Genomic DNA, 10,446 nt, shown 5'->3' on the forward strand with positions numbered 1-10,446 from the left:
TATTCTTTTCGTTTCTAAATATAAATCTTTTTTAAAAATTTCACTAATAAACTACATACAAAATAAAATAAATAAATCTATACTCTAAAATATGTTTATATATATTTGTATGTAATTTTTTGATGAAAATACTTGTTTAAGAATGGATGTATCTACATATATTTTAGTTTAAAATATGTTATTTTTATTCATTTATGCGATAAGTAATTCCGGACGAAGGGAGTATTTAGGAACGGAGGGCATAAATTTTCCAGATGATTTGAACAGCCTGCCACAGCTGCGACAGAAGAATGACACTTGTAAAAGTTGATCTGTACACTGCTGTGTATGTATAATACTTCCTCCGTTCCGAAATTATTGTCTTAAATTTGTTTAGATATGAATGTATCTAGTCATGTTTTAGTATTTAGATACATCCATTTCTAAATAAATTTAAAACAAAATTTTTAAAACGGAGAGAGTACTATACAAAGGTTCATGCTCCAGCCGTCCCGCGACATCTGAAGTGCAATAACAATCGCATCATGCAGCCTAAGAGCACTAGAATGACAGATCCAAATCCGCGACTGGTAGCTTTGTATTATTACACAATACCATCATCACCATGAAAAACAATCAAGAATAATGATCACAACATCTACTCTCTCCGTCCGTAAATATAATTCTTTTTAAAGATTTTATTAGAGCACTAAATGCGAAGCAAAATGAATGAATCAACAATTTAAAACATGTCTATATACATTCGTATGTAATATTCTATTAAAACCTTTAAAAAAACTTATATTTAGGAACAGAGGGAGTAACTCTGAAGTCTACCGTTTCAGTGGATTCCCACGGTTCTTAGTTCTCACTTTTCGGCGACAATTCTACACGTATCACTCCCACGGGGTTGGAAACAACGACACAAGTATATGTATGAACTCGCAACCATAAGGCCATCCGCCAGAAGGTATACAGAAGGGGAGCAATATCACAACTAGAAGCTCCTGCAAGTTATCGAAAATATTGCTGTACCTGAAATGCTTTTACAGGGAGAGAGGCCACGATGTTGCTGTTCGTTGCTGGTTTCGCGGTGAGTTGTCAAGCATTAGCTTCAACTTCATGTGGTTGCTATGCTATCGTTCTATGGGCTTATACAAGACGACCGTTACATATTTGGACTCAAATCTGTGGGTTACACCAAGAGCCACCAGAGGATGGGCACCCCAACCCTTCTCGATGAAAAGGTGGTTGAGGACGATGTGTTGGGGGCGTGCACATACTTCCTCTGAGTTTTGTGAGTTAAGAACGCCCAGGTGAAGCTGAGACGGAAGGGCAGGTGGCTCCTTGGCAAAGTCCTTTTCCTCAGGTGCCTGGAAACTGTAGCTAGATTCTGGGGATGGAGGAGCCTCAAATTCTGATACACTTTCAACACTTTCAGGAACAAAATCCTGCACGCATGCAAAGAAATTCCAAAATTTAAGAGGACAATGGAAGGGGCAATTTCAACATAAATATTCCAGTTTTAGCTTAACATTTGCCTATGAACAAAGTGTATATTGCTTTCTTTAATCCAATAACGTCTCCAAAGGTCATTATTCTTTTGCTAATCCCAAGTTGACATCAAAGTTCCTTATAAGTCTCATATGGTTTTTTACCAATAGTACGTAATTAATCGCCAAAAAAATGGCAGCCAATGCAATAACTAAATTTTTTGAATTCAACTACCCCAATATCCATAAACAGATATTTAACCAACACCAAACTTAAGGCAATTATCAACACCTATTAAATATAAGAAGCGGTGCAATTAATACAGAATGTCCTTCCAGGCAACTGTACAAGGTCTTGTCAGTTCAATCATGGAGCGAACAACCTCTCTAGTGCCATCACATATACTCTGTCCAAAATTCTTGTCTTAGGTTTGTCTAGAAATGGACGTATCAAAATACTAAAACATGACTAGATACATTCATATCTAGAGAAATCTAAGACAAGAATTTTGGGACGGAGGAAGTATTATTTATAATCTGATCTAAGAGCATAGAATGCATAACTTGAGTCAAGCTAAAACCAAGTACAAGTCACGATAAGTTGCATAAACTCAATTTGTTTCTTCACAAGCATGTTGGTCAAGAAGGAAAAGAAAAGGTTTCATTCTTCAAGAAGGAAGAGAACTCACATGAACATCAAGAAGGTTAACAGCATTGCCCATGGCGTCAGTTTCACATGGAAGGTCAGGAAAACATCTCCTCTCTCCATCTACAACAAATCTATAACGATAAACTCCAGAAGGAAGGATCAAGAGAAGAGAATGATCTTTTCCAGATTTCTGCATCGGTTTCCTGCGATGTACGTATGAATATCATCAGAATAAAATTTGCTGCATTCCAGAGTTACAGTTTTACTAGGAGGTCTTGCATTGAACACATACACGGTGTATTTCCATAAACTTTATTATTATCCGTCAAACCAACGAACGGCCAGTGGGTCCGTGATCAAGGAGAACATGTGATTATATCATAAAAAGTGTATATCTATTCATCATATGTGCAGGAGTTCCGTTTTTGTGTTAATCAGTTACCTTGATTTCCAGTTATCCCAAGATCCTTCAACAGATACATTCTTTCCTCCGAGAGTCCACACAATCAAAGCAGGTATTTCCTTTTGAGGGGGGCCATCAAATTCTTCTTCTTCTTCATTCATCAGTATTTCATTGAACACTGGAGTTATATCAGCAGGTCTTTGCAATGGAGGTACAGGTGTCTGCAAAATTGTAGAAATCAATACAACAAATGTTCTTGCTTCACACATTAAAGATACTAATCTTCTCTGAACAAACATATGACACAAAAGAATGCAAGCATTTATATTGGATAGATGAAAATATTTTATCCTAAAAAAAGACAGATGAAAACATTTAGAGTAGCGTAACACAGATAAGTACTCCCTCCGTCAGGAAATAATTGTCAGAGAAATGGATAAAAATGAATGTACGTAGACCTATTTTAGTTCTAGATCGCTGGCCTTCTATCCTTTCAAAGTGCAAAACTAAGAAACAATTTACTCCCTCCGTTCCTAAATATAAGACCTTTTAGAGATTCCACTATGAACTACATACTGATGTATGTAGTCATATTTTAGGATGTAGATTCACTCATTTTGCTATGTATCTAGTCTATATTGAAATCTCTATAAGGTCTTATATTAAGGAACGGAGGGAGTAGTCAATAGTCTCAGAAATCATATTGTAAACTATTAAGACTGGATCTTTTACATCACAACCCCAGACAATATAAATTGCCCAATATCTAGTATCTATCCTATACTTCAAAGTGCATAACTAAGAAAAGTTGTAGTCAGTAGTCGCAGTAATCCGCATTGTTAACCATGAAGACTAGATCTTCTAGATCAGTCACAGACAATTAGAAATGTAAGGCTTCTAATAAAGAATCACCATTCAGGATTTGTAGGTTTTAGAGAATAAAGCGGGGCAGGGGCCTGATATTAGTATAAATTTCGACGAAATAGAAATATCAACTCAGCCACTACGTGATATCCATATTGTTGGGAGGCTCTTAACGCTAAAGCGAATCTATATCCATAATTGCATATGTATACTTCTCACAGGCACCCTATAAGAATAACACATTTCTTTTGAACCACTCCACTACCGAAAAAGGCTTTCGCCCCGCTTTATAAATAAAGCAAACCGACAGACCAATACAAACAACACAGGTTCAACACACCCAAGTCACTATAATGGCATCAGAGGAATCCCACCACTGCTCAAGTATTTATCTCAAAGACAAAAAAAAGTATATGGAAGTTGTGATCGCTTACTAGTTATAAAGATTAAGACATTGATGAGTCATTGAGAGGTAGAAAAGGCTGAGATATTAAGGTTACACCCAAATCCAGTGTAATGATACATAAGCACAAACCATAGACAGTAAGGTAGTAATTTTGCTATTCTGAATATGCATCAAAACGTGCGTCTTTTTGCATTGGAAGGAACACATCAAAATGATACACTGTACAAAGAGAGAACTGAAGACACAAGAGTCAAACAGAAACCAAAAGCTGGCAAAGCAAAAAAAAAGTAGGAAAAGGGGAACAAAAACCTAACAACATGACTACCAAACTAGCAACAAAAATATAGAGGCGGCATTTGGAGGCCTAGCACTTTCAGAAAACTAAGGGAGCCGCTTGTTCTGTGAGCCTCCTCTAACTCCCACCTTGTCAAATTTATCAATAAAATACCATGTATTAGTATGGCTTTATCTACGCATTCTCTCTCCTAGATATAGCTATTGTTGTAAGCCTTGATTCACCACGGGATAACTACTGTGCTGTAGCCAGACGGGCATGCCTGTGAGGGATTGGGTAGACATAGGTTTAAACGAGAGAATAACTTGAGGGTAGATTGATTGTTCTTGCCTGATTAAAACTGAGACACAATGAATCCTTATACATCAGCCATTTTGCCTCTGGACCTTTTCTAATACGATTGGACTCCTTAGTCCCAAACTGCTATAGAAACTATGTACTGGCAACACCCTAAGAGAACCACACTTAGTCTTAATGCATAATAAAACATCCATTGTTTTGGTGTCTCTAAGGTTGTATCTAGGAGAGAAAGAGTGTATGCATATGTTGTATCTAACCCTTGTTTTATAGCAATAAATGAAGACATAAATATTTGATACTGTGCACATTTCACTAGAATAAAGTATTCCTTGTCATTTTTGTCCCTATGCTTATAATGCTTGCAGTTCATCTAGATGCAACAGAATTTTCTCATTTCCATCTGTGCGCCTACTGCGATTCATATGGTTTTACCAAGTAAAGGGCAAAACGATTTGGGTGCGTTTTCAAGGTAAGAAAGGGCGAAAGGATATCAACATGCAAATACACTGAAAACAGAAAAATGAAAACACCATATTGTGTCTTCCGAAACTAGCAGGATAGTCATGCTGTGACCCTCGATTCACTCATTTCATGGATTTGGATGTGTCCGCTTTACCAGTGACATCAATGAGAAAACTGGTAAATGGAGCAGAGGCTGTGGCAACTACTCCCTCCATCCCAAAATTCTTGTCTTAGGTTTGTCTAGAAATGGATGTATCTAAATACTAAAACGTGACTAGATACATTCATATCTAGACAAATCTAAGACAAGAATTTTGGGACGGAGAGAGTACTAATTGCATGTATTTATTTGCTTCAATTATTTTCAGTTTAATCAATCCTTAAGGCTACTACCCAGGAGAACAGAAAAAATGATAACGCATTGGTACATTATATAGAATTCTTGATGTCAATACAGCACAAGAGACCTACATTTTGCAGACAGTAATAGCATAATCCCAGGAATGTAGCAGAAGGGTTGGTTCAGAAGTAATAGACAGTGTAACACTGAGAAGAAAAAAATGAGAAGGAAGGTGACCGACATACCAAATCCAATCTTCAGCCATAATAATAGAAAACAATATACAACAGATCCCCCGCTCTAATTGAACAAATTAATCCGGTATTTTTTCCTTCGATGCTTAGACACGACTTGAAGTACGGCTGTATATCAAGTATTAATTTCATTTTGGAAAGCATCTAAATTCATGGTCTGGAAACAAGCATCAGTGTCGATATGAACCAGAGCCCTAACAGAAAGCTCATAAATCCCTTGGACAGCCTACACGGAGACATCATTCTCATGACTAACTTACAATCACCATTACAGTACCTAAACTAACTATTGGGCAAGGGGCAAACGAAAATTCTAGAACTAACCAATCTACTTCATGTTAAATTTTAATCAGAAGAGCAAAACCCATAAAACGTCTGTACAATCAAACGGTCATTCAACAATTTGCACATAATAAAACCTCCCTGTTTAGCCACATGGTTTTTTAACTGTCCAAGTAGCATAGCTTATTCTGAAACGGTTTGCTGCTTAGGAGAAAACAATCAAGCTCGCACAAACGAATGCCAAAGTGAAACTCGGCAAGATAAACACCACTGGTGTGTTCCTGCATTGTAATTACAATCAATAATACTAAGACGAACTAGCAGCAAGTAGGCTCGCGCTTATTTGCTCTATTGTCACGCAAGGAGCAAACAGTTTATCCACAGGAAGAACAGCATTAGCTAAAGTGAATTTGGAGAACACCGAGCCATTTCCAGATCGCGACGACTCCTCGCGTTGGGACCCTAAGCCAACCAACCAACCAACCAACCAACCAAATCAGTCGAACCTCCACATCTCGAGATCACATACGAGCACCAGCAGGGGCGAAACTAGGCATCCGACCCGAACTGAACTCTGTACCTGTAGAGCGAGCAACGAAACGGAGAAGTGGGCGCGGGATCTGGTGATCTGACCTGGGGCACGAACATCCGCGGCGAGAGGGAGCGGCCGGGACTCCCGGGCGGCGATCCGGGACCGCCGCTGGCACCCACGACGCCCACCGAGCAGGCACGGCGCACGTTGTTGGCGCCCCCGCCGTAGGGAGGGAAGCCGCCGCGGGCCGAGGAGTCCTCGACGTCGACGTCGGCGGCGTCGGCTTCCCCGGGCGCGGCGGCGTCCTCCTCCCTGCCGCTGGCGTTGCCCATGGCCTCCTTCCCTCCTCCTCCTCCTCCTACCCCCGCCCCCGCGGCGGCGAAATCACGGAAGTGCCACTCACTGCGTTGTGGCGCTGCTGTTGCGCGAGGGGGCAAGGAAGACGAGCGAGAAGGAAAGGGAGGGATGGCTGCGCCCGTTTGGTCGTGTAATTAAGCGCGTGCCGCTGCCCCTTGCCCGGGAAGCGTGGCGGCACCCGTGCACCCGGTGCTCGTGGGTTGCACAGTCACCGTCCCGTCGGCCCCACGTGGCCCGCCTGCTGGTCGGTGCAGGAGGGTGTAGCGCACGGAGGGCCGTGTTTGGTGATGTGTACGTGACGTGGAGCCGGGGCCCTGGTCACGGCGCGCACGTTCGGACGGACGTTGGGTTGGATGATGGAGAGAGAGGAGCCTATACCTGGGTCGGGCGCCGGCTCCCGGGACCCGGAATCCGGCATCCATCGCTGCGATCTCGTTGGCGTGTTGTCTCGCGAATCCTTTGCGTTGAAGAATAAGAATCGTGAAAGGGATGGGTTCGTGTCGAGGAACACGGTAGGTGAAAGGATTAGCCTTGTCACGGTTGCCATTCGTGAGTATCAGCCAAATTCCAGTGTTTGTCGTGCGATCCATCTCTAGCAACAAGAAAATGTGTTGTGGGCGCGGCGTGCCTTGACACGGAAATGGTAGTGCTCCACATCAACGTGCGATCCATCTCTAGCAACACTACTCTACTCAATTCCTTTTGTTAGACTCAATTCCTTATGTTAAGAATAGATTAATTGCTTATTAATTAAGCTAATTATAAGTAAATTAATCGTTAGATAGGTTGCTTGGTTCTCAAACAAACAATCATGTATCTTACATTTTTAATAAGTTGGTCACAATTCTTTCCACATGCACAAGGTTCACATCATCTTGCATGCCACATTATTCAAAATGTCCACGTCATGATGCATGCCAAATAATTCATACCCACTACTACTAATTCTTTTAGCATGCAGCCAGTTCACATCAGCGTAGATGACGCATCAGCAAGACGGTGTCTTTTTCACCATCAAGCCGTGGCACGAGGACGACCATGATGTATCCGAGGACTTCATGCTCCACGCCCGCATCATCATTGAGAAGATGCCTATGGAGATGTGGTCCCTCAACGGGGCAGCAAGGGTGCTCGGCGACAAGTGCATCATCGACCGCCTCGACACTCGCACCCGCGAGCACGGCCACACGAAGACGTTCGCTTGTTGGATGTGGGTGTGGGATGTGGCGTTCATCCCCACCACGCACATCATCTGGCGGACAACGCAGGATGTTGGGCGCGTCGAGGTCGTGCCCGGCTTCTCGCCACCAAGCAGGGAAGTGGGACCCCCTCCTCGTGTCTGGTGCCACGACATGCTCATCCACGTCGACCGCGTGGAGGACTGGTCACCCCTCTCGTCGCGCTCGTCGCATTCTACGCAAAGTGGTCTACCCTCCTCAGGGGTCCGACGATGGGCGATTGGTCCCGGAGGTCTAGCCGGGCCACTGGACCATGCATGTCGAGGATGGCCAGGGGCACGGCCGACGGCACCCCGCCCTCGTCACCACCTCAGGCTGCGGGGGTCTGCAACTGGGGCCGCGTTGGGACCGCGACGACGATAACGCAGGGAGGGTGGAAGACGCCGATCCTAAAAGGACACCCTGCTCGGTCGGGTCCAGGCGGGCCCGATGCAAAAAAGCTAGGGGGAGACGCGGCCAGCTCCATGCGTCATAGGAGCAGGACGTCGATCAGCCGACGAGGCGATGGTGTGCGTCGCACAGGAGGGCGCGTCGGGCTCAGCATCATTAAGGCCACACCTCCGCTGCAGCTGGCTCCAAGGCAGCTTTGTGTCTACTCTCGTGGCTGCCCAAGCTCTGGTGGCTGCCCAGCATCAAGATGAAGACCCCGTGGTGAAAGCACAACTTCTCCCTAAGGTGGTTTTGGTAATTAATCACAACATATGTGTCATTGAACTAATGATCTTATGCAAGTATATTTCAGAAAACATCGAAGATGCATTGGCTAAGGATTGTGAGGAGAACCCCTTGATGCAAGGAAGGGAATATGCTTGGCCAAGCTTCAAGCTACAAGACTCTCCATTTTATATTTGTGACAAATCACATTTGAGTCCATAGGAAAACCAATACTATTAAAAGGGGGTGACGTATCTATGATGAATTGGTTGCTCGAGTGCTTAGAGATAGCCACCAAAAATACTCAACCATTCTCCCACAAAAGTTCTCTATCCAAAGCCTAAACATCAAAATTGGTGCCATCAAGATTTCCCATTCGGCCCTACCGATTTTCCTCCACACAGAACCTTTGCCAAACACTAGAATCTCGATACCACCAACATTCCATTCGGTCCACCAAAAACTAGTCATCAAGTTTCTCGTATGTCGTATTCAAGAATCAGAAATTCCGAGTCTTGGAATCGGTCTCACCGAGATTTGGGAACTGCCCTAGGTCACCACATTGGTACCACCAAAATTCCTATATCGATCTCACCGAGAATTCGAAAGTTGCCACATTTTGTGCAAATCTGTGCCACCGAGTTTCACTTCGGTTTCACCGAGTTGGGCAATAATGTTGTAATGGTTGGATTTTGGGATATGCCTATATATACCCATCCACCACCTCTCATTCGCAGAGGAAGCACTCAGAACACACATACGCTTGCCATATCCATTTTTCTGAGAGAGAGAGCCACCTACTCATGTGTTGAGATCAATATATTCCAATCCATCCATTTGAAACTTGCTCTCTAGCCTCCCCAAGTTGCTTTCCACCCAATCAATCTCTTCTACCAATGTCAAATTTGTGAGAGAGTGATTGAGTGTTGAGGAGACTATATTCTAAAGAACAAGAGCAAGGAGTTCATCGTTCTACCGCATCTATTACCTTTTGGATGGTGGTGCCTCCTAGATTGGTTAGGTGTTGATTGGAAGCCTTCTGCTTCGTCTTCTGGAGTTGAATCAACAAGTTTGTAAGGGCAAGGAGATCGCCTACTTTGTGAAGATCTACCCCGAGTGCGGCTAGTCCTTCATGGACATAAGCCATGATGGAATAGGCGAGGTTGCTTCTCCATGGACCCTCCATGGGTTGAGCCCTCCGTGGACTCGTGCGGTTGTTACCCTTCATGGATTGAAGTCTCCATCAACATGGATGTACGATAGCATCACCTATCGGAACCACGCCAAAAATCACCGTGACAACCTTTGTGTTTGATATTCCTATCCCTACCCTCTACTTACATGTGCATGCCATTACTTTCAGCTGATATACTCTTAGACGTGCATGTGTAGGGTGTGCTTGACTACAACAACTGCTAAAACTTGCCCACAACTAAAATTGGGAAAAGACTAAGTTTTTATTTGGTCAAGTAGGCTAATCCCCCCCCTCTATGCATACTTCGGATCCTACAAGTGGTATGAGAGTTTTGGTCCCCATTGCATTGGTTTCACAACCTAGGAGAGTATGGTGTCTAGTGATGGAAATTATCACTGTAGAGGTCCATATTTTGATGTTACAAACTTTGCTAGTTGGAAGCATAAAATGAAAATGCATATTCTTGGTCATAACCCCACCGTTTGGGTTGTTGTCCATGGTGGTTTGCAAGGTGAATTCTTTAGTGATGGAAAGGAACCGGATCGTGAAGCGGCTGCGGAAGAATTGAAGATGTTGCAATACAACGCTCAAGCATGTGAAATTTTGTTCAACTGGCTATGCCCCAAAGAATTCAACAATATTAGCCGTCTTGAGAATGCCAAGGAAATTTGGGACACTTTGATTGATATGCACGAAGGCACTACAAGGAACCTAAGTTGGATGTGCTATAAAGTCAACTTTAC

General features: G+C 43.2%; 1 protein-coding gene across 1 annotated transcript; it reads right to left on the reverse strand.

Moving 5' to 3' along the window:
- Nucleotides 1-952: 952 nt before the first annotated feature.
- Nucleotides 953-6,718, reverse strand: LOC123448782 (SNF1-related protein kinase regulatory subunit beta-1-like). The gene is made up of 4 exons (XM_045125785.1): nt 6,361-6,718; nt 2,564-2,745; nt 2,162-2,324; nt 953-1,430 (listed from the first exon to the last, which is right to left on the reverse strand). The coding sequence occupies exons 1-4, from the start codon at nt 6,589-6,591 to the stop codon at nt 1,116-1,118; spliced, it is 891 nt and encodes a 296-aa protein (XP_044981720.1). The 5' UTR covers nt 6,592-6,718; the 3' UTR covers nt 953-1,115.
- Between the last annotated feature and the right edge of the window lie 3,728 nt (nt 6,719-10,446).

The sequence above is a fragment of the Hordeum vulgare genome, chromosome 4H (assembly GCF_904849725.1).
Source record: "Hordeum vulgare subsp. vulgare chromosome 4H, MorexV3_pseudomolecules_assembly, whole genome shotgun sequence".
NCBI classification, from domain to species: domain Eukaryota; kingdom Viridiplantae; phylum Streptophyta; class Magnoliopsida; order Poales; family Poaceae; genus Hordeum; species Hordeum vulgare.